The 24,656-nt window shown below is 42.5% G+C and overlaps 2 protein-coding genes across 8 annotated transcripts in view; one reads left to right on the top strand and one right to left on the bottom strand.

Moving 5' to 3' along the window:
* Nucleotides 1–24,656, top strand: part of MBP (myelin basic protein) — a 135,204-nt gene that overhangs the window by 84,833 nt on the left and 25,715 nt on the right. For 6 of the 7 annotated variants that reach the window (XM_077352930.1, XM_077352929.1, XM_077352928.1 and 3 more), the window contains exon 4: nucleotides 19,848–20,275. In XM_077352930.1, coding sequence (XP_077209045.1) covers nucleotides 19,848–20,275 — 428 coding nt within the window. Of the gene's footprint in view, nucleotides 1–859; nucleotides 944–1,122; nucleotides 1,207–1,485; nucleotides 2,418–19,847; nucleotides 20,276–24,656 lie in introns of those variants that run through there. The other variant, XM_077352931.1, reaches the window with a different exon arrangement.
* Nucleotides 2,417–19,671, bottom strand: LOC143845005 (uncharacterized). Its single transcript, XM_077352934.1, has 6 exons — nucleotides 19,612–19,671; nucleotides 17,304–17,495; nucleotides 11,032–11,145; nucleotides 2,945–3,031; nucleotides 2,706–2,825; nucleotides 2,417–2,574 (listed from the first exon to the last, which is right to left on the bottom strand). Exons 3-6 carry the CDS (start codon nucleotides 11,045–11,047, stop codon nucleotides 2,459–2,461), a joined length of 339 nt encoding a protein of 112 aa, XP_077209049.1. The 5' UTR covers nucleotides 11,048–11,145; nucleotides 17,304–17,495; nucleotides 19,612–19,671; the 3' UTR covers nucleotides 2,417–2,458.

The raw sequence follows: 24,656 nt of genomic DNA, 5'->3' as shown, positions 1-24,656 counted from the left end.
GGGTTCCGGCAACGAAAAGGTGACCTGCCCCTACTTCGAGGAGCAGCGCCAGCTGTACGGGGACGGGGAAGGATCCGGCAGGCCGAAGCGCGTCGGCCGGAGCCTTAAGGTGGTTCGGAAGCCGGCTGCCCCGGTCGAGGAACCACCCGCTGAGGAGGATCCCGGCGAGGGAACCTCCTCCAGCTTTCGCCCTCCACCCCCCGTCCAGCAACGAGCCGCGGAATCGGTAACGCTGGACCTGATCGCCATCGTTCCTGGGGAGCCAGAGGAGGCTCCTGAGCAAACGCCCCTTGCCTCCGGTAAGTGATTTTCTTTTTATTTTATATTTCCTTTTAAGCAAATGTGTGTTCTGACGTTTGGGCATCGTTTTCTCGTGTGTTCGTTGCAACGCATAATACGGTAGGCTGTGGAGAGCTTGCTGTGGTTACTATTTGAAACGGTTTTAATTTTATAATTTTATAATTTAATTTTTAAAAGATTTTAAAAGAAGGTAGGCTGTGGAGTGCTTGCTGTGGTTACTATTTGAAACGGTTTTAATTTTATAATTTTATAATTTAATTTTTAAAAGATTTTAAAAGAAGGTAGGCTGTGGAGTGCTTGCTGTGGTTACTATTTGAAACGGTTTTAATTTTATAATTTAATTTTAATTTTTAAAAGATTTATTAAGATGGTTGGCTGTGGAGTGCTTGATGTGGTTAGTATTTGAAACGGTCATGTTTCACCAACAGCCCCAAAATATTTGCAGCATGCCTCGCCCATAGGCCTTCTGCAGTACTTTGGCTCACAACTTTGGGAGCTTGCTTTGTGGTTCATGGTGTATGCTTGCTCGTTTTTCACTATTTTCTGCTCTTGTCCACAGAGACACAGTTGCCAGGGACGGGGCCCCTAGAGTCTCCAGCAGCACCTGACGTGGATAGTGATTCGGGGGCATCAACTAACATTGGTAGGTATTAGTAAAAATAGGGGGGGGGGCTGTTTTAACTGCTTTGTGCTTTTCTGTTTGTGCAGGGCAGCAGCACTGCTAAGAGAAAGAAGAGAGTCCCTCTGCGTTGCTGGTGTAGGCTTTGAAGCTGGCTTTGCCACCCTTTGGTCCTAGATCTGTTTTTTTTCCTTTTTTTGCAGATTTCATACCCGGAACACAGGAGGAGGAACAGCCTAGGGTGCTTGGACCTCCTGCCCGGCGCAGGCGGATACAGATTCAAGATGGTGAGCGTGCATGACCTGTTCCTTTCGAGCCATAGCTGCAGGACAATGTCGCTAGGCACTAACCATGTGCTCCCTTTTAATTGTTGAGAGTCCTGCTGTGCAAGTAGGCAAAAGTAAAAGCACACCATGGGCAAACAAACAATAGCCATGTGCTCGCCGGGGATTGTTTAAATTCTTGGCAGGAAAACACGGGGACAAAAAAGAACACCATGTCCACCATGGTGTGTTTTGACTTTTTGGATGTTACTAACAGTTTTGTTTCTCATTTTTTGCCAACAGAGGTTCTTTCAGATGAGGAGGAGGAACCACCCCTGGCTCCAGGCAGCCCACCACCTAGAGGTGCGCTCCCAGCAGAGGAGAGGCTTACGAGGGAACGCGGCAGGCTGAGGCGCGTCTCCGTCTTGACAAGCGTGGGAGAGAGGCTCCTTGAGCACTGCTATGAGGAGTCACGGCGTGCCGCGGCCGCTGACCAAGCCATGCTCACACTCATTGCCCAGGAGGGGAGAAAATTGAGGGCAGTCCTTAGAGAGACAAACCAAATCCTACGCGAAGGCGTGGAGGAGGTGCGTCTGATAAGGAGACTCATGGAGAGGGCTGTAGCGGTCATGGAAAGGGCCTACCCTCCACAAATCGCCCCCCCACCACCACCCACACCAACACCACCACTTCCAGCACCCACCCCACCGACTCCCTCTCAGAATGCCTCCACCCAAACAAGAAGGAGGACTATTCTCGGAAAGAGAAAAATAAAACCAGCAGACAAGTACTCCCCCTCCTAGTTTTGCCCACTTTTTCTATTTCATGTTATCTGTGTTTTGTTGTTTGTTGAATAAAGTTTATATTTTTGACTCTGTCTCTGTGTACCCTACTGTAGAATCTGCAAGGCTGAAAGCGGCCTCTCTAGTGATTGTGTATATTGTGGTTCTGCTGTGTGGGTTGGAGGTTGGAGGGGTGTTAGTTCAAGGAGTTTTAGGAGTGTGGTGTGGGGTTAAATATGTGCGAGTTTAAGAAGTCACACTGGAGTCTTGTTATAAAATTTGCAATAACATTTTATTTTAAAAAACATTTTAACAGGGGAAAAACATTAGGGAATGAAACTTGGAGCCCCACCAGCACCACCACCCCCCACCCCCCTGGAAAACCAATTTTTTTTAACAAAAGTATACATTTAACAGGGGAAAAACATTGGGGAATGAAACTTGGAGCCCCCCCCCCCCAACCCCTACCCCAAAACACAAACAGGAAACAAAACTCAGGTCCCACCGCTCCCCTCCCCAGCCCCTTCCATCGCCCTAACTCTCCTGCACAGCCGTCCCACGGTCCCCCTAACTTTGCGCCGGAAGAGCTCTTCGTCCTCCTTCTTCTTAACTGTGGGGAGGGAGAAAAAGTACACATTAGTACCACACATATTTTCAAATTTCTTTAGTTTACATGCATACACTTTTAAGTGGCCTTAGCCACAGTGTGAGAAGAGTTGGGCAGTGGGGAACATAACCTACGCTCTTCCGCCTCCCTCTGTTGCCTGTGCTGCTCAATCTCCCCTTTCAGCTCCGCCACTTGAGCCTCCAGGGAAGTAACTCTGGCCTCCATGGCACGCAGCCTTGCCTCCACAGTTTCAGCTATAGAAATCAAACAAAGAATTTGATCACACTCCAAAAGGAAGCATCACATCAGGCTCCCATATGGCTCCGTGTGGGTACACACACATGGGTCTCCCTCACAGACATAAAACTCTCACCTGCAGCCTGTCCCGAGGTGGAAGGTCCCTCTTCCTCCCCCTCCTCACGCTCAGGTGCTGTTGCCAGCTTGGATGGTGATTGTGTGGCTGGGCAAAGAAAAAGACAAATCATAATTAAAAGCACACAAAACAGAGATGAAACACAGCTGGTGGACACACCACAGTTAGAGTCTAAGCGCATAACCAAAGTGGTTCTACAGTACTGGCTGGCTAAGTCTGAGGGGGTTGACAGCATCTAAATACTTTCTCGAATTTCATTGGGGACAGTAGGGGAAAGAGGCAGCTAGTCATTCCATGCATGTTTAAGGGCAAAACACAACGAGGGCAGCACTCACCCATATGCCTCCTCATGTCCAGGGGGGGCTTCCCAGCCTTCTCCCATATTTTCACCATCTGGTCGTGGAAGACCGTCCTCCCACTTGGCTGCGGGATCCCCCCCCACTGTTCCAGACTGTTTAGGAAGTCCAGCTTAAGGCGCTTGAATTTTGTCCGGACCTGCTCCCAGGTCCGGACATAGCCCCTCTCCCTCAGCTTTGAAGCCAACACCAGGTAGGCACCCTTGGTGTGGCAATGGGTGCTGGCCATTAGGCGGCCAACACTTTTTGATTGTAGCACCAGCTCCAGAAGTGCCTCAGCCTCGGCGCGCTGCCAGAAGGAGCCCTTCCGTGGCTTCGGCATCTTCGGAATGACGGTTAGGGAACGAACGTGCGTTGCTCCGATCGACCACCCCGTTTTTTAAATGTATCAAAGCTGCCCACCAATAAAATTATTCCTTGGAACATGAGTGGATTGATCCTCCGGTTTGACAGGGGTCGCCAATACTTCCTGGCTACCCGCCTCCCCGAACTTTCCCCATTCAGCGCTTCCGTATTGTGTTTGTCAATTTCAGTGGGGAGTTAGCATTTAGGGCTGTCAAAGTGCTTTTGGACCAGAGAATCCCCGTTTTTTTGCTGGCAAAGTACACAAACCGCACAAGACAAGGTTAAACAAAGAACACAAAACTTTATTCAACAACAGAGTAGGAAAAACAATTAAACACGCCTCCTGTTTCTGTAGATGTGGGTGGCTATGGCGTCCCGAACCTTGCACCCCTCAGCATATATCCTTTTTCTCCTTGCTTCAGGGATGTCCTGTGTATCCTGAAGGACTACAGGTTCAGGTTCGTCCTCAGGGAAGGGGATGTTATGTCCCTTGTCCTCGCATATGTTGTGCAAAATCACACATGCGATTATCAGCGGAGTCACATTGTCAATATGTACATGGAGTCGTGACATTAAACAACGGAACCGTGACTTCAAACGTCCAAAGGCACGCTCCACTACATTCCTTGCCCGGGAGTGACTGAGGTTGTAGTGGCTCTGCACGTCCGTCCTTGGCCGCTTGTAGGGAGTCATGAGCCAGCGTCGTAATGGGTAGGCTCCGTCCCCGAGGACCAACGCCGGCACACGCACGCCCTCAATGGTGGCGGTGGGGTTTCCTGGAACAAAGACCCCTTCGTCCATGGCTTTCCTGAGGTTGGATTCCCTGAAAACAAGGGCATCATGCCTCCTGCCACTCCACCCCACCTCGGCATCGATAAACCGGCCGGAGAAGTCCACTGTTCCTTGCAGGAGAACAGAGCAAAAGTCCTTCCTGTTCCCGTACTCTTTTATGCTTCCCCCGGGGGCACGGATAGGGATGTGGCTTCCATCGACGGCCGCAAAACAATGCGGGAATCCAAGCCTGGCAAACCCGTCCATACTCTGGAATAAGGGAAAGAAAAGAATATAAGCCATGGCATGTCAGCGTGGGGTGTATCGCGTCTTCGTTGCTGACCTGTCAAACAAGAAAAAAAATTTAAAGGGCAAAGGGGATGGAATGACACTCACCGCTCCAAGCCGGTCTCCGAGGCACACGACTTTGCTGAACAATTCCGCCTCCATGGCGAGGCAGAACTCCTTAAGGATATCGCCAACCGTAGTGACTCCGAGTCCGAATTGCTGGGCTACTGTCCGGAAGTACTGAGGGGTGGCCAAGTACCACAATGCGGCAGCCACCCTTTTTTCAACTGGAACGGGGCGCCGCATGCCAGTGACTTGCCTCTCCATGCGTCCACGTAGAGCCTCCACGAGTTCAAAAAATGTCCCCCTCGACATCCTGAAGTTGGCAATCCAGTGGTCATCATCCCAGCGAGTCCACACAAAATTCTCCCACCAGTCAGAGGATCGTTCGTCCACCCAGAACCGGGGGGGGAACCGGACCTCTGCCAGAGCTTGCCAGCGTTTCTTGGCCGCCATGGTTACCCTTACAGAACGTCTTCTGCTGCTGGTCAGCGTTCCGGCCACCCGTTCTCGGTACTCCGCGATAGCATACGTCCGACGCGACAAGGCGGTATTCATGCGCTGGACCACCGCGAGCATGTAAGCCAGCAATTGAAAAATAAGCCTCTCCATTGCAACGTTGACCTGTGCTGCGGGCAGTAGGCTACGCAAACAAAAGAGTGAGGCCGACCGCGTGTCTGCCCAGGTGCATATAAGCAGGTAACCTGTGGGCGTGTACTGTGGGCGGGGATTAACCAATCAAACATGTCAATGCATCTGGTTCCTAGAAAACAATAGAAAACACGTTCCAAGGGCGCCAATGATCGGACGATAACGCGTTGCTACGGGGTTTCCTGGGTTTTTTAAAAAAAAAGGGAACCCCGACAAGTTCGGCTTCAGGGTCGAGGTCAAAGGTGTGCCTGCAGTTTGATTGACGGGCACGGGAGGCCAGAAGCGCTAAAAAGGGACCTCCTTTGTAGCGATAAGACGGAGAACCGGAAGCCTGTGGGTTACGAAAGTGGCGAGAAGTGAAAGTGCCAAATTCCGCAAAAACCGCAGCTGTGCGTTACGGGCACGGCTAGTTACATTTCGCTACTTGAAGTAGCGCTTTCACAAACGGCAACCAAATAGCAACTTTGAGCTCTGTGCGAAATGGCCCTAGATTACACTCAATGAAAGAACTTATATATTCATGTAACATACGAGGCTGGATCCTGTGAATCCCTTCGGCTAGCAGTAAAGTCTTCCAGCTCAACAGGCCTTGTGCCATTGGGAGAGCTGTATTTTCTCTCATATTCCCTTTCTTTCAAAGAACACAGGCAAAACTTACTTGTCTGTATGAAGGAGGGAAATTGCCATATATCTCACTGTGCATGAGAGATGGACCAGTAGTTCACCAAAAGTAGTTCTACCAACAGCTAAAAAATTGGCATCAACTCTCCCAAACAGGTTTTTTTGACTAACAAAAAAAAAATCCTTAACAACAAAAAATTAAATTTGGAGGGGGGTATTCCCAGCTGTTCTACTGGCATATTTGTCCGGTTTTCTTGGTATAGTGGTTAATAGCTGCAGCTTCTAATCTGGTGAGCCGGGTTCGATTCTGCGCTCCCCCACATGCAGCCAGCTCGCCACAGCACTGATAAAGCTGTTCTGATGGAGCAGTAATATCAGGGCTCTCTCAGCCTCACCTCCCTCACAGGGTGTCTGTTGTGGGAAGAGGAAAGGGAGGGCGATTGTAAGCCACTCTGAGACTCCTGGTAGAGAAAAGGTGGCATATAAGAACTAACTCTTCTTCTTCAGTATCGTTCAGAAGGACCACTTATTTCTTCTACATTAATGTAGTTGACTAATACAGTGGCCCAGCCAAGATGAGATATATGAGGAAGGGAGGACTCCTTAGGTTGGAGCAGAATTCAAAGAAAGCCTTTTCTGAAATGCTGAACATCAGTAACAGCAGCTTTACAGCCATTCCTATAGTTTCATTCTTTGGAAACTACAGATTTCTTTCTGTGTAACTGTTTTGTACCATGTTATACTGAAGAATACTATACATATTTGAAAAACGAATTCAATTTTTTAATATAAATAAGAGTGTTTCTTTTTTTAAAAGAATAGCAGTAACTCCCACTAACTGGTACAAAGCTTGGTACTGTGCAAGCAATTTCTCACTCCTGAATGCTTGGGCTGAAAAGCTGATATTGTGTAAAGTACAATCGATTGCTGCTGCCGTTCTATACCGTGAGCCACCATTGTTCTCCACGAGGCACTGAGTTACATTTCAGACTATGGTGCAGTGAGCTTGTCCAGGAAGGAGCAGTAGGGAGAGGGAGAAAGTTTTAAAAAATTACTTTTGCTCGCAACATAAATCAAGAGATTGGAAAACACAATACTGCAAGAAAATGTTGATTGATGTATAGAACTTGAAAGGCACTCCCCAAGAGTGCTAACTTCAATTCTTGGAGCTGTTTTAGTCCTTCTTATCTGCAAATGCCAGACCTTCAGACACCTCTGACTGTAATGATTCCTGTCCAGAGCAGTGGCAGTGCTTGTTTATTTAGTAAAAGTTGAAAATTCAGCTGACATGTCCTTTCAATGAACATAGGTGGTCTGTGGGCTCCAGGCCAAGGTTGTTATCCTCACAACAGTCTTGTGAGGCAGGTTAAAATAAAACCAAGTGACTTCTCCAAGACTAACCAGTGGTCTTCATAACTCAGAGAGGGGGTTCAGGATTAATACTGTAAAATTCCTTTACAGTAAAACAGATGTATTGTGTATTTTAATCATCTTAAGCTTTTCTTTGGGTTCACACATAGTTGTAAAGTATTCAGACAAGTGAATAGCAAAAATGCAAATATGTACCATCTTGGACATTTATTCCAGGATAAAGCCACTACTAATAACAAGAAAATGATGCAAAATCAGTTGACACCATCTCAAATGCAGAAATAAATGCTGTGTGAATAATTTCTATTGCTTTGAACTGTGGCAGCAAAATGTAGAGGAGTTAGACTATTTGTATAATTTACGGAAGATGACAAAATATGCTTTTAGTGGTTGCTCTCGGTAATGGAACTTCCCTCCCCTAGAGGTCCTGAATGGCTTCTGGAAGAGATATTCACCATTCCTCTTTGAGCTGCCATTCAGTTGTGAGGATTAAGTAGGTCTGGACTGATTTTTTAATTTTATTGCCCACATTATACTTGTTGGTTCATGCTTGGAACTGTTCAGAAAATGTAAGCTGGAAGCCGAACTACACCATACTTTATTGTATCAAGAGCTCTCTGGCCAAAATGCCATTCTGTGAATCCTCCAAAATGCAAGGCCATGTTGTTATTTGAGTCGGAAATGTTACTGAGAGGTCACTATGTTGATAGCTTTCATTGATACCCTTTGATGTTGGGACAGTAAGGTTACCTGGTAGAGCAGATCTTGAATTTAGAGGGAGAAGCATGTTAGGTTACACAGTGCTTATATATGTAAATAACCATGGCCAGGATCTCAAGAAAGGCTGAGTATGTACTGAAGAGAACTGCTTGTAGCTAGATCCTTGCATTCTGTTTTCTGCACTGCAGTTACCATCACCAAAGAGACAAGCTGAAATTAAAACAGAACTGCAACCACACACATTCTCTGTAGTGGCTGTCACCTTGTGGTGACTGTCTGAGAAAGTCCGTCTGAGAACGTCAGGAAATCCTCCACATTTCCATCATTTCACAGAATGTGCCAAACAGAATGTTCAAGAGGGCAGTTTTTACAATGGCATTTGAACAATACCTTACCAGAACAGCACAGGAGATCACTGTAGTATTTTGCAATATGTGTTGTATAAATCGGGTAGTCAACCTGTGGTCCTCCAGATGTTCATGGACTACAATTCCCTTGAGCCCCTGCCAGCAAATGCAGGTTGACTACCCCTGGTATAGATCACCCACCTTGTTAACTGCAATTTCCTCTACCACTGTGACCTCCTTTCTTCATTACTCTATGTTACATCTTAGTTTCTGCTGCCTTAAGACTGTTTTTCTTTGGCATCCTTTAGCAGTGATATTCTGTAATTCTAGTCCTTCTGCATTGTTTCCTAGAGGTCCTTATTGTTGATTGGATTGGCCTTCATATTATGAAATCTGCCTTAAGTCCCAAGTCACTTTAATTATAGAAATTCATGGGAGCACAAACAAGATGATGGAGAAGTTTTTTGAACTTCTGATTACAAGCCAATAAACTCCTGGAGCATAATAACCCTGATATCACAATCACAACTGTAGATAAAATGAGAATAGAAGTCTAGAAGTCTCAAGAAATACCTAGACCCCTGGACATGCTGGGTTTGGAGCAAATAACATCAGCTCAACTCCAGAAGACAGTGTTGTTTAGAACAGGAAGAATCCTTCAAAGATACCTCTGCAATTTTCAAGAACTTGGCCAAATCTCAGATTGCGGAACACCATCTACCAGTCAGATCTCTGGCTGACAATTCACCATCATCTGACGAGCAGGCAGCTGTACAATAAACAGCTCTGTTAATGCACAGCCAGTTGAAAACTTATGCAAACTTTCAGAACCTGCTTTACTGCTGCTTTTTAAACAATTGTTTGTAGTTTGATGCTGCTTTGCTTATCTCTGTGTTTTCTCCAACTCTGCCAGCTTTATTTTGCTTCAGAGAGATGGTTCATTTATATTGGAAAGAGTAATTAATGCCGCACCATCAAATAACAATGTAGCACCATCAAATAAAGATGCTTTCTGTGGCACATTTGATTTTAAAAAGCAAAGCTTACCATACAAGTGTACCTGAGATACTTCAGGAGATCAGGGATTCTCTGAAAGGGCTCCAGTTCTTCTTTCTATTTCCAGAATCACTTTTAAGATCAAGTCCGATTTAGATTTGAATGGAAAATCCACAGTAGGTCGCTGAACCACAAGGTGCATGTTTTGTTTTGTTTTTGTTGTTGCAGATTGAAAAACAGACACACACCAACAAAGACTGCTTGGCTTACCAGTCAGTCTTGTCCTGCCTATGTCCCTGCCTCCAAGCTTCAAATGTTGAGGCTTCATTAGTTTTAACTGAGTTGAACACAAGTTTGTATGTTTATCATGTTGTCATACGAATTATAAAAGACCATTGTAAAAGAAAGTGCAAACTTCCCTGATAAGGCATTGGGGGGTGGGGGGGTGGTCAACACCACAGATGCCATCCAATGAGTGCTAGGCATAGTTGCTGCTATAAACCTTCAGACTGACAGGATACACACACACACATTAGTGCTTGTCTGTACTACATTTGGACTGAACAAAGGGCCCCAAATGGGCCCCACAATTCCAAAGCATTACATCCAAATGTTACAGCCTTAACTATGTTTTTGGATCAGAGGATCACAGTTCTAGGACAGAAGAACAGGAAAGCAAATTCAATACTGAAATGAGAGAAAGTATAATGGTTGCTTTGATCCTGCTGGTTACAACTTCCTAAGAAGAAAAATAGATCAGTAGCTATACTTTTGTTTTTGTTTTTTTTTTAAAAAAACAGCACCTTTGATGGCAGATATGGATCCTGTATTTTACAAGATGATATATTAAAAAAAATTAAAAGAGTCTTGAAGGTGCCTGATATAGTTTTGAACAACTCTACGTTGTGACATGTTTTATTACCCAATAAACTCTGTTAGGGATAAAGAAACCTCATTTCCCTTGTTTTTACATCTTTTCTCCCCCTAAGCCTGCTTTACAAAATGAGAAATGCAATCTAAAAGAATATCAGTCATATGCTGTGAGCATCAGAAATTCTCTCAATGACAGGGGAAATTAGCTAAACTGCCTTCAGCAACTCTCTTTCAATATAATGTTGCATAACTGCTCTGTGAAATAGTCTAATATGGGTTTCCCATATTTTAAGGAAAACAATCCACATATGGAAAGATACCCCTCCCCCCTATAAATTAATGTGATTGACAGTGCAGTCTTATGTTGTTTAGTTTGGAGTTACTCTGCATAATATTGTACTCAGAGTGTTTCTTGCAGGTTGACCCTATAGTTACTCTTGTAGTTCAACTCTAGCATAAGAGATTAAGTAAAGGATAAAACAAACTGGATGTTGGAGACTTGTGATCAGATCTCTTTATATTAACTGAAAAAAGTTGAACCATTTCCCCCAGTCTGTTGCCCCTAATATTTCTATAAGCCTCATCTGGTTTATTGGGTAAGGTGGTATATAAACAAATACATACAATTCACAACCTTATAGCAATTGGGTGTTGCCAGAGGCATGAGCCCTTGATTCATATCAAGTACCTTGAGAAGATCCCATCCATGTCTTCTAGACCAACCCAGGAAACATTCTGTTGTTTTGTTCGTTCATTGGGGGTTTTGTATCATATTTATTTGTTGTCATGAGCCTCTTTGTTCCTTTGGTGGATAAAAGAAGGATATAGTTATTTAAATACACAGAAACTAGTTTAACTCATCCATACCCCAAACATGATTAATCTATATATTGCGAACAATGCCTTCTTTAATTTGTTGTGCATGTTCATTTTAAATATGTAGATTTCCTATCTTGTACCTATTTTTGCCATAGGCAAGACTGCCAATCATCACGGGTATTCATTAATGCATTTATGACAAGGCAAACAGCTGAGCATTCCTTTCCTGCAAGAGATCTGAGTGTGTGTGTGTATGTTCTAATAATAATTAAATTTCAGCTTCCTATGAAATAGAAGGAAAAGAGACTTTTATAGAGAAAATAAACCCTGGGGGGGGAATTTACATTGCCCCATGGTACTGTTTATGTGTGAGATACTTGGGATCAAGAAAAACTATATGTTCTAGAAACACAAAGGATTGTTCTATCTGAAATGTGTGGGTGGATGGATAGAATTTACTTGTTGAGAGGGTGTTTTTTTAAAGTCTCTGTGGGGTTGTATGGATTGCTGCCACATGCTTTTCATAGATTCCAAATTTCTGCCATAGCAGATCCCACTAGCTGCAACCACAGGCTTTTGTTTTCAGCCCCTTCCCTCCTCCTTCCTCCCTGTGACCCTAAGCAATTTGTACCCATGCCAGAAGAAGTTAGAAAATGAGGAGGATGTGCAGCAAACTAGGCCTACTCTACAGAATTCCACTCCAAGACCTTTGCTGAAGCCCGTCTCTGCCAATCAGCAATTATGTGAAGACCTATAGAGACTGAAAAGTTCCTTGCTAGATCTGTAATCCAGCCTTGTTAATGGAAGAGTTGCCAGCATGGCAGCGAACAGGAAACTTACAAGGTGAGGGAGAGGCCTCACCTCAACCTAGTGACATCACAGGTGATTCAATAATGTCACTTCTGGCATGATTGAAGAAGAGCTGGGGGTTTTTTTTAGTACCTTGCTTTTTACTACCTGAAGGAGTTTCAAAGCGGCTTACAATCAACTTCCCTTCCTCTCCCCACCAAAAGACACCCTGTGAGGTTGATGAGGCCAAGAGAGTTCTGTGAGAACTATGACTGGCCCAAGGTCACCCAGCAGGCCTCATGTGGCTGAATGTGGAGGAATGGGGCATCAAACCCAGTTCTCCAGATTAGAGGCCACTGCCCTTACCCACTGCACCAAACTGGCTCTCAACTGGAAGTGATGTTACAATCCTATCCCCATTTTTCCCCCTTCCACCCAGCTGAGCAGGAAGGGACCGCTGAGAGTGAGAGATCTCCTGCATCAAGTAGGCAAACTATAATCCTACTCAGAGATGTGTTTTTAATTCTTCCTTAAATGCATTGTCACACTGTATAGTATACTATTCAGAGTTTGTTTTTTAATAATAGAACTTAATTTGAGTACCCAATCAGATTTATACCAAAACAATGGTAAAACTGGAATTTAATCACATTAGTGATTGGCTTGGTAGTACACAAGTTGCATTGGCTTGTAAGATTCCATAGTAGTGATGGAGAAGGTGCTGCATAACAGCTTGGCCAACATTCAAGTGATGTCTGTTCTTCACCAATTGTGTTGTCACAAATTTTAACATTCCATTATAAGTTGACCAGGTGGTTTATTGGCAATATATGAGATCGTAAAACCAAACTTGAAAAGTTTAATAAAGACTTAATCATCTGAAATTATTGAAAGTAAGTCCACCTTTAAACAAACAAATGGTTCTTCTGGTAAACAAGCAAATGGTCTTTAGAACATAATCATAATAAGCTTCATGCAGTGAATTATTTTGTTGGTCTGTCCCCACTAGGATTCTCTATTACACCAAGTTAACCCTTGCTAGTTTCAGGTTTAGCTGGATACAGTACAGATTCTACACTTGCATACTGTGAGATGAGGTCATAGGCAGAAGGATGAAGTACAATCAGATATTGGGGGGGGGGGTTGTCGGCATGGTTGTATTCATTTGCTACTTTCTTCCTCCGCCTACAGTAATCATGAGTTTCCTGGCTTTTAAATTTCCATCTCCCTCTGGGCACAAATGAGAAACCTGCATAGTGCCTTTCATTTAAAATAAGCACTAATTGTTAAAATACAAAATAAATAGATGTCAAGTTTGCTTCGTGAAATTTGTATATGTGTATACAAATTCTGTTTTTTAGCTTCAGTAAACGTGGAAGTCCCCAGAAGTCCCTCACAGCAGTCCTTTGAGACCTCCCAAAAGCTGGTGCTGGAGATACACATAGACAAAATGTCACATGGCTGAAAAACTTTAGTGAGGAGAAGAACCTGTGTTGGCACAAAAATCCAATGAAAATAATTTAATCTGATTCCCAGTTGCAAGACTTTTTTCGCCCATATGTCTCACAGCATCCACTTTTGTGAGATCCAGCTTAATGTGTGCATGTCCTACACAACTTTGTGCATTAGGTACACAGCTACCATGACAATTGCTTATTCCAGATCAATGTGATTTAAGTAACAAAGGCAAATGAACACCAACTGTTTCTTCCACTCTCAAAGATAGCGGGAGATCAAAGACTGAGCATCAAATTCTGGAGTGAGAGGCGTCTTTATCGTGGAGGTCAGCCGTGGAGTGGGTAGAAAGGGAAACTATAAAAAGCCTGCCTGAGATGTTTGATCCTTCTAAAATTTATGCCAGATGGTTAGTCTAGCATCCTCTGTTAGCCAGGATGGCTGAATGGAAACATGTTCAGTGCTAGTCTACCTCTGAAAATTAAGGAAGGTTTCCTACCCTGCTTGTAAGATTCTCAAAGTCAACAGTTGACCAGTACTGCAAATAGCATTCTTGACTAGATAAGCATTTGCTTTGACCAGCATAATTTTTCTTATGTTCTTAACCTACAGTTGGTGCTCCACCCCAAAAAAGACAGACATTGGTAGGGAACAGAACTTATTGGATTCAGTTGCATTTCCATTCACAAACAAATGTCCTAAATGAATAGGGGGAAACCGCCTCTTCCCCCTAGCCATTCATAGATTTTGAGTGTTTGGATCAAATGTGGTTGTGAGGACTTTTTTTTCTTCTTCTGAAAGGATGCTTGACAGTTTGTGTATTCAGGGTTATTGGGAGCCACTATGAAGCAAAAGAAAACGAGGCAGAAGTGTTCTAAGAAGCAGGGCCAGCAATTAGGAACTGGCTGTGGCACATTAGACCATTTAGAACAGAAACAGGCGAGTTCCACTGTGTATCTCAAATGCTAGATATTTTTTTCTCAGTATGCAGGACTGATTCTCCACTTAAGGAAGCCTGGCAATGCCTATGTTATCAGCATCATTAGAGCACAGCTTCTTCCCAAATTGTCTAGCTAAGCACAGACCTACTCTCTTCTCCCTGCTCTTTGTAAGCACACACCCCATTTTCACAAGTAGGAGTTGCAGGGAGGTTTTGACAAGCAGGCAAAAACCAATTTCCTATTTGTGGTTTAGAATGTATGCTATAAATTCATATTCTGAAGAATTGGGATGTTGAGTTCGACATTCAGACCTAAGCACAAGCATACCTTTTAAGATATCTGCATCCTTTGTGCAAAACTGCAGCTATTCTCAAAACTTACTAGTTTTTGTGCAGAACACAAAGTACATTTCCAGGCCCTTGCAGTAAAGAGGTCTTCATATGCGTTGTACATGCCATCTCTTGAGACTGAAGCAACACTAACGATTGTGGTAAATACTTTGACATTTTAGCATTTTGGTAATTATCATACATTATCTTTGAGCTCCAGAGAACAAGGCTTACTGATTTGAAACTCAAGGACAGGTGACTACAAATTCCACAGTTTACAGCTAACATTATGTTAGTTCATTTAAATTCTTCTGTAGAAGCAGTTCAAGAGCATAGCAAAATTACATTAAAACTGTTCATTGAAGTGTGTTTTATTTGGGGAGTTGGAGGATCCTTAAAAAGGGGGGAATTTATCATAATAGACATTAACAGTAGAATCTCACAATTTTTGCAATTAATTTGATTAGAAAGAATTTTAGGATCATGAATGGACTATTCAGTTTTAAAGTCTTAAGCTGAATTAGTGAGTGGGATAGGATCCAGATGCATTTTTAGGGACATAGCAGAATGTCCTGTATTAATAAGTAGTGCTTCATTGTAATTTAACACTGGATTTGAGTGCTTTTTGAGAGCATACAGTATCTGTTCTGAGTGCTTGGGCAGTGCCTGTGTTTAACTGTCATGTGGAATGTAGCATTACATTTGTGGAGCTAATCATCAAGGTTGTCATTATTGCATAGTCCAAAAGTATATATCATGCTTCATCCACCGGGATATTAGGTACACAAATCAATTTTCGGTACCAGATGTCAGATTCGGGAGCAGGGAGCTTTTGTATCTGTCCACAAGGACCAAAGGAATGTAAAGGGCCATTACATTTATTTTCAGTTTTGAAAATAGTGAAAAAACAAAGCCAATGGACTACTACATAGAAGAGCCTAAAAGTAAGTTACAAACTTAATATGCACATTGTGAAATGGTGAATTGCTTTTTCTTTCTGGAAATATGTCAGAATTAAAATGTTTTAACTCAAGTGGCTAACTGGTTCAGATTCTGCAATAAATGCCTTGTCTATAGTCTAGCAATTTGAAGAAGAATCTGGCTTCCCAGAGCAGGTCAAGTTAGCCGTAGTTAAGTCCCATTGAAGTTAATGGGACAAATGAGATAACTAGTTCAAGTGTTAATGGTGATATGTGACCCAATCCTATGCTGGTTTATTCCAAAGAAAGTCCTGGTGACTTCAGTGGTTTGTTAAGGATTGCAGCCTTAATGCTGACTAGTCAAGTAAGGTATAGAAAACACACCAAATAAAGTTATGTACAATAGTTTCCAAATGCATGTGCCAACTCCTTAGAACAATCACATGCAGGTAACTATAGCCTAAATGGAAGTCATGCTAGTGTTCAAATGGTTATATTTTCAAAGGACAGCACCCAGACTTTTCTAGAGTAAGCCAAAGGTGCAATTGTGCTGTACCTTTAAAAAAACTGAAACTATCCCTCGAATTGGAGAATTAAAACTCTCAATGCATATTTTTATTCCTAAAGAAAGGCATAAGATGTTCTAGCCAACGTTGGGAGAAGCTACTTTTGTGGCACAAATGCTTTTCTTTGTTGCCCACAAGTAAATGTATTCACTGACACAAAGCACAACTGTTGCAAAAATATTAGCATGCAGATGCTCTGGTGTTTTGTTAATGCATTTAATTAAAGACAGTGTCTTCATTGTTCTCCCCCCCCCCCCTGAATGTGTATTATGGCATAAAATCTAGCCAGTGTTAATGAATATAATTCCTTATATTGCCTCTGTTGCTCTGGAAATCCTTATGCAGGCTTTGAGATCTGATTTAGTACCCATTCAAAGGTCTTCATATACCGAAACCTTCAAAAATGCAAGGTATTATCATTACAATTTCAAACTTTCCCAGTCAGCAGAAGAATGCAGACGTTAATGGAAATAGCAGAAGAGCTGTCAAAGACAGCTTTTGCCTGAAGTCCTTAAAGACTAGTTATCACTTGAAGAAATGTTAGCCTTCCTTTCCTTCTAAACCTTATGCAAGCTCCTTTTTTTTATCAAACTCTGCCTTTAACAGCTGTACAGGAAGCAGGATTTCTGAATTTCCACCTGTTGTGCAGGTTGCTACAGCCGCACTAGAAAAGGTAGACCAATGCAGGCTTGCTGAGAAACATCTCAGCCCCAAAAAGCAGGACTAAATTTGATTGAGTCCTTATGCTTTTTAAATCCAGTTTCTGAAATTCCTTTCATATCTGAAAGGGTGATAAGGCAAAGTTCTTTAGGCCTCTTATCTTTCCAGACAGGATAAGTCTGTCAAAAGCTTACATACATCTTCCATGTTCAGAAGCTGCCTATCTCTGAATCACAGATGTTCAGAACAGACAAAGCTGTGTTTGTGAGTTCCTGCAGAATCCTGCAAATCTCTGCTGGAAACACGATATTAGATTAGTTGGGCCTTGGTGTGACCCAGTTAGGCCATTCTTGGAGCCTTGTGCCTCCACACACACATCCCATATGGCAAATCTGCTGCATACTGTTTGAAGCCATGGTTGCATGCAAAGGATACTCTCCTGTAGGAAGAAGCATCGGAGAAACATGTATAAGAGACTTACCTCAAAAATGAGCCTGTTGCTGGCAAGGAAGCAACCCAGGAAGGTGTAGGGAGAGGATCAGAAAGATGAGATGTCTGATCCTCTAGCTTTGGGTTTGCTGTTCTCTCTTCCTGCACCTTCCACCTGTACATTTTAAGTGCTTCTCAGTTTTTGATGCTGGTGGTGTCCTGACAACTTCTGGCACTCAGCACACTATAAGAGTAAAGAAGCAGAATTCTGCACACTTGGTGTTCATAGATGTCAGTGAGGTTAGGTTTCAAGGCAGGTATCAAGTCATCATCAGGAAGGAGTACAGTTTTTAAAATCCACATTGTTTCGGGATTCCTCCAGAAGAATATATTCTCTTTTAACTATGCTGCGAAAAGTAGTTACTAAGTTCTCTGTTTTAAGCTAGTTATGATCTGTGAATACAAATTCTGTTAACAAATTTAAGGGAAGTCATGTTTTGTTAAGGTCCTATTCTTTTGAGAAAAGGAACCCTTTTTCCCATGCAGTAAGATCTAGATTGCATGCCAGGTGTCAAAATAAAAGTCATTTACAATTCAGTCCTGTGCTGAGTTATTCATTCCCACAGAAATAAGTGGTCTTAGACTATACAGGATTAGGTTTCAGGCAACATGAAAAAGTCATTTTAATACTTAGGCTCATTTTACAGAAATTAACCCGATGCTTGCAATTACTTGCAATTGGCTGCAGAGGAAAGGATACACAGTAATGGGTTTAAACTACAAGTACAACGATATAGGCTAGATATCAGGGGAAAAAATTTCACAGAGTAGTTCAGCAGTGGAATAGACTGCCTAAGGAGGTGGTGAGCTCCCCCTCACTGGCAGTCTTCAAGCAAAGGTTGGATACACACTTTTCTTGGATGCTTTAGGATGCTTAGGGCTGATCCTGCGCTGAGCAGGGGGTTGGACTAGATGGCCTGTATTGCCCCTTCCAATTCTATGATTCTAATTCTTTCATTCTAAGAGCACTACTGTACAGCTTTTTTGTTTTGTTTTTTGGTTTCTAAAAGTAATGGGTTGTATCCGCCCATTAAGGCTCTTCAGAATGGACCAAATTCACGTGGGGAAAGGGCTGTAGTATTGAGGGTATATATGATGGGCAAGATTCAATGAAAAAGCTGGTTGGATCCAATACATGGATACCTTTATAATAGAGTTCTTGTCTGGAGATTGATGTTCCCTAAATATTTTCTTTCTGTTTCAAAATATTAAAACATCTAAACTGCAATGCATATGTTAACTCATCAGTGTTATTTCTCCTTGTTCATAATATGTGTGCATATATAAATTTGGTGCAAGAATGTAGAAATAATTCATTGTGTCACCAATTGAAATGAGATAGAATAAGCTTCCAGCTTGGGCCCTTTGCACCATAGGGCTTGGTCACCCAGGTCTTCCTCCTCCTCCTAGATGGGTTGACCTTTGCTTTCAGCTGGCTGCCTTCCTATCCCAGCATCCAAGGAGGATCTGACCCTGGTCAGGACAATTGGGGAGGGGGGATGTTCTTCTGGCCTCTTCCCCTCGATCTTCAGATGTGTCATTTACCATGCTTCCTCCATCAGCCTCTCATTCCTCACTACCATCTGTGCTGCCAGTCCCACCCCCTCCCTCGGCTCCCACCTTGGTAAGTTGCCTCAGTCACAGGCCAAGGTCTTGGCTGCTGCCACAGTCTGGGTGGAGGTAGTGTCTCCTACCACAGCCCTGGCTGCAGATACGTACAAGGATTGTTGAAGGATGCAAGGAGACATTTCAGTTTGTTTGTGTATGTTTTAAGTCCCTTCAGATACACATTTCAGTCAAAGGCCTGCTCATGCATAAGTGTATGATTCCTGACTGATTTTTCACAATGTTGGGTGCCATTGGACAAATGAAATTAAATGTTCGGTAGGATGATGTAACTTGGACTAGATTGATGTTGGGATAGAAACACACCTAAGTGTAACACAGAGAAAGCATCCAAACAGGCTTTAGAAACTTTAGATCTTCATTAACTGTGGGAGCCCAACATTATATCCTTTAAGTTTGTGAAACCTTTAAAAAAATCTATTTCCCTTTAGAAGTTGAAGTGAGTTAAAGAGCCCATATGAATGGGATGTGCACTCTCTCATTCATCACCATCTGCTGTCAGCAGAAACTGTAAGAAAAAAAGTGGTTAGAGAAAAGGAATCATCATATTAGAAATTCTGCAAAATTGCCATGTTCTGAAACTTAATACTGGTTGTTTTTACTTAAAGGAATCTGAGTCTAAAGTATGAATTATGAATCATTGCTTCACATGGTTAGTATGTAAGGAACATTACCTATATTTCCAATACTGTTTTCAGCCAAGGACAGACCAGCATCTCCTCTTTGGAGCTGAATTCATTCTGGTGAAATGTACCAGGGTTGATAGAAGGCAACTGTGCTGCAACTGCACATAATCTATGGATTTTGTGTGAAAAAAAACTCACTCAAAGCGAGAAGGAAAAAAGCAGCATTGTTCTAGTGTTCTGTTTTTCACAGGCCTGTATTCATATCTCATCCTTGTTGTTTGCAGGAGAGGCAGATGTGAACCAGAACAATGGGACCTCCACTAAGCGCACAGCGGTGACAGACTCCAAGGGCACAGCAGACCCAAAGAATGCCTGGAAGGAGACCAACCCAGCTGACACGACTGGTCGCCCCCATTTGGTCCGCCTCTTTTCCCGAGATGCTCCAGGGAGAGAGGACAACACCTTCAAAGATCGGCCCTCTGAATCAGATGAGCTACAGACCATTCAGGAAGACAGTACAGCAGCTTCTGAGAATTCGGATTTGATGGCTTCACAGAAACGCTCCTCTTTCCGGCATGGATCCAAACTTGCAACTGCAAGCACCATAGACCATGCTAGACATGGATCCCCAAGAAGATACAGGGAACCGGGTCTACTTGACTCACTGGGCAGATTCTTTGGAGGTGACAAACATGTCCCCAGGAGGGGCAAGGTGAGCTCAGAGGAAAGGAGAACAGAATAGCAGCAACGCAGACAAGAGTTGTAAAAGGAAGGGTGGGAGAAAAATCAAGCAAACTGAATAACCTTCATAGAGCAAAGGTTTGGCTTAGCCATCAGGATGGGATTGTTGATTTCTAAAATGTTGATAGGCTTTCTGATTACCTTTTTAAAAAATCAATCAATTGCACATTTAAAAAGCATTCCTATAAAAACTCCCCTTCAAGTGGACCAAAACTTCTAATTTCCCCTAATATTATTCTATCTAGAAAGTGGGAATATTATTAAGTCTAGCTATGGCCAAACTGCATAGGAATTGGCTGTTGTCACCCTAGTTTTAAGTATCACGTAGTCATGTTGGGAAAAGTTTCAATCTTCTTCTGAATTCTTTCCCCCTGTGATGTTTCTTAAAATGTGTTTGGAGAAGAGCCCTAAGAAAGATGATTGTGTATGGCAAATCTGTGATAGCTTTATGGAAACTTATTTTGTATTCTTGTGTTTGTTTCTGTGCTTGCCGGTTGTAGTTCCGTGTCATCAGGCTGTGTAGTGTTCATTGACATTGCTTTGAGACTAATGAGGGGGTTTGTAAAATCTAGTCAGTTTATTCCTTTTTCAGCGAGAAAATTAAAACAAATGAAATTGGGGATAGGGTGACAAGATTGGAGCAGCTTTGTATTACATGTATGAAACTGTACTTTTTGATTGCTAAACATGTTAAGAAACTGCTTGTCCGGAATGTTTGGAATGTCTGTAGTTCCAGTATGTGATAAAATGTCTTGTTCAGATGAAAAGCAGAGAAAAAGCATGATTGAAGGTCCTGAAGCTCCTAGGGAAAAACATCTGCTTCTTCAACTGCACTTGTCTTCTTTAGCGTTTTGTGTCACCTTAGTGTTTTCTAAAACTATTCGGCTCCTGGCTGTTACATTTTGTATTTTATATGTACCTTTTTGATCTGGCAAACACTTTGGATGTTTAGAAAACTTTGCTGCGAGGAAGAAAAACTATTTTTGGCAAGTGCTGATGGCACGCCTGCTTCTTCTCAACGCCATGAAGCAAAGTTCATGCTTGTCAGGGATGACGTTCTAGCATTTTCCCTGTAGTGAACTGTCTCAGGCACTTAGCCCCTAATTGTAGGTTTCTTATTGTCTAGGGCATGGGGCGAAATATGCTTTGGTTTGAAAAGCGCTTAATCAGACCGTAAGACATCCCAAAGCAGCTAACCTCTATATATTCTATAATTGTGATCAGAGACTATGAGGCTTGCTTTTACTGCTGCAGCTAATGTCAGGCGGGAAGTTGGCTACCAAAGGATTTCTGCACTGTCCTTTTGAGATAAGATGTCGGTTTTCATTGCTTGCCAGTATAAGGTACGTCTCTCAGGTGTATAGGGCAAGTGATATTTGCAACAGCAGCCAAGTGTCTTCAAGAATAACTAGCTACAGTGCAGAATCCCTCTGCCTGGATTCAGGCTCTGAAACTATAAGCACCCTGACTGTTGGCTAGCCGAAACACAGTCACAACATTGGGAAGTCACAGAACTGACTAGTGTCGAACACAATTGTGGTTAAACCTGCACCTCCAATGCACAGTCAGGTATTGTTTTTACCTAGAGATAAGTCACAAGCATTCCTTTCATATGCTTCGTGGTGGTGAATCAAATGGTAGACATCTTGAGATTTACTAATCCTTGTGAAATCTGTGTACCTTTTTATGGACTATTCTTACATAGATGCTTTCGTATGAAATACCATTCCTTTGCAGTGTTGATTCACTGACTTTTTCTCTGCTCTCACTGGTGCATTGAGATCTCTGTAGCTTTGAAAACAGTGCCTAAAGATCAGATTTTTTAAAGTTACTGTCTAATTCCTTATGCTTAACTGAGACAGGACACCTGTTTTTACATGCTGATTTGTAAATATCGTGGCCAAAGTCAGGAGCTGCAGGTCTCCTTGCCCTGGTGCAACACTTTTGCTTTCAAATAATGTCATCCTAGGAATACATTCTAGGAGACTGTCAGTACTGGAGATTTATTCGTAGAGTGCCATTTACTACCAAGTGTATATGTGTATTTTCCAGAAAGGCACAAAATAGTTCCTGTTATGCATTTGCCTTGAAACAGTGTGACAATCATAGTTAGTTCACGATTTTATCCAAAAAGTCAGAAATGGAGGCACCATTTCTCTCATTGTGTTTGGAATTAAATAACAGTTGTTGGTTATTGGATTTGTGGGATGTTAAAATCAAAATACTGATGAGCTTTGAAAGCATCTGGAAAATAATGACCAGAAGAAAGAAATATAACCTTTGGACACATGGGGTGTTAGCCAAGCATCATCCTCTTGGTTTGAATTGCATTGGATTTGCAGCAGACAAACACTGGAAACATACTGAGTTGGATCCTACCAGCTTTTCTGATCAGTCTCATTTGATTCCTCTCTATATTGTAGCTTCTATCCCATAATCTCCAGTATATGCTTTCAGTAGCCAAAACAGCCCTTTTCTCTCTCATTTTGATAGTGGGAAAGCCGGTGTGCTATAACCCACAGAGTTGTAGAACTTACATATCAGTTAAATAGCTGATGGTATGGAAAGGCACGGTGACATGCCTATAGAACCGATCATGCAGGTGGTTTCTTCCTAACTTACTGGGGTCACTACAGGTAGGCAGGTAGTTGTGAGTTCCTGCATTGTGCAGGGGGTTGGACTAGATGACCCTGGATGTTCCTTCCAACTCTATGATTCTATTACACTCCCTGGCATCAGCTGGTAAAGTCTCCAACAGTTGCAACTAATTATGTAACAGGAACTGAATTGATGATCAGTACTACCTCCCTATCTTTTCTCCCAGCAACTCTAGGGCTAAATCGTATGTCTGATCTACCCACGGCAACAAGTGCTGGAATGCAGGCAAAACAAATGCCCTTTTGTCCAGGCTAAAAGTTGACATTCAGTCAGAGTGCATAGAACATTCCTTGTGGAGGCATATTCTTCTTTTCTTATTAACATCTGTGGCTGAAAATACATGTATGCATAACAATCTCCTTTGTTTAAAGAGAGGAGGAAGAAAGGAAGCCGGATGAATGCTTATTTTGTTCTTGCCTCCTCCTCCTGCTCCTTTCAGGAGGCAGGTTTTTCTTTTGCCATGGTATTTGCTAGGGGTAGGGGGAAAAGAATAAAATGTACAAATCTAGTGGATGGAGATTTTGTCTGTTCTCTTCTGCAGCAAATATCACCTATATTTCCATATTGAGGTCTAAAACCTACATGTCATCTGCAGTGCATATGTAGAAAGTTAATTGTGAATCAGGCAAGGCGGCCTTTTATAAGGTAACGATCTTTCTAAATAAACCAAGTGCCCTATTTTGGCTGTCTTTAGCAAGTCTTCCTTCGGTACAAACCAGCATCCAAGAATATACTCTCAAGGACAGTACGTGATGTCACACAGTTAGTATAATGATCTTATATCAGGTTTCAAATAACTGCCAGATAGAACAGGTAGTCTCCAAGGGATGATTGGCTCTCTAATGGGCGTACAGCAAAAATCAGAATGCATCTTTCAAGATAAGTGAGAAGGTTGACCATAAAAAGTTGGTAGGAATCGAGTTGTTGCTTCTCATTGCCTCCAAAGACCTTAAGGCTTGTCCCTGCCTGGTATGTAATTTTGGAAGCAACCACTCAAAAGGACTACCTTCCTAACTGCAACTCAAACCTTGCATTAATAATGTGCCAATATATATGTTTAGGATATACGTCTAACTCCTAAGTGTTGCCAGGTGTGGGTTTTTTTTTATTGTAAAGCTTAACTTAAAGTAGGAAATGTATTTGTTCCAGCACCAAACTTAATTTACTACCATCCATTTAAGTGTACAGTCTTATTGTTAGTACATGTATGTCTTATTCTTAGTACATGTAATGCAACCGATACGTATTGTGATAATATGCCAAGGTGCTACCAAGTTGCTTTTATCTGTCATCATAATTGGACTGAGTTTGTCTCTTATTTTAGGGAGAAAAAGTAATTAAATTGCCAAGTTGTACCATACAATTGTTTCTTTACATGAAGACGGTCCTTCCTAAATACTAATGAGAAGAAATCCACAGCAAATTTAAACCTCCTGCTAACTTGCATGACGGTCCTGAGCATTTCCCTGCTGTAGCTGCCAGAGTGATGTCTCTGCAGCACTGATCTTGCATTGTGATTTGAGATACTGGAATGGCACCATTGTTGGTGCATCCCTTCTATAGGATTTATTTATTTAAGATGTCTCAAAGAGGTAGGTTTTAACGATCGAGAGATGTAAAGTAAGAACAGACGTGATAGTAAGAAGGCCTTTACCAGTGGCAGTAATAGTGCCATAAAAATGGGAATTGCAAAC

The sequence above is a fragment of the Paroedura picta genome, chromosome 9, assembly GCF_049243985.1.
Source record: "Paroedura picta isolate Pp20150507F chromosome 9, Ppicta_v3.0, whole genome shotgun sequence".
Taxonomy (NCBI): domain Eukaryota; kingdom Metazoa; phylum Chordata; class Lepidosauria; order Squamata; family Gekkonidae; genus Paroedura; species Paroedura picta.
This window is presented reverse-complemented; position numbering and strand designations above follow the sequence as displayed.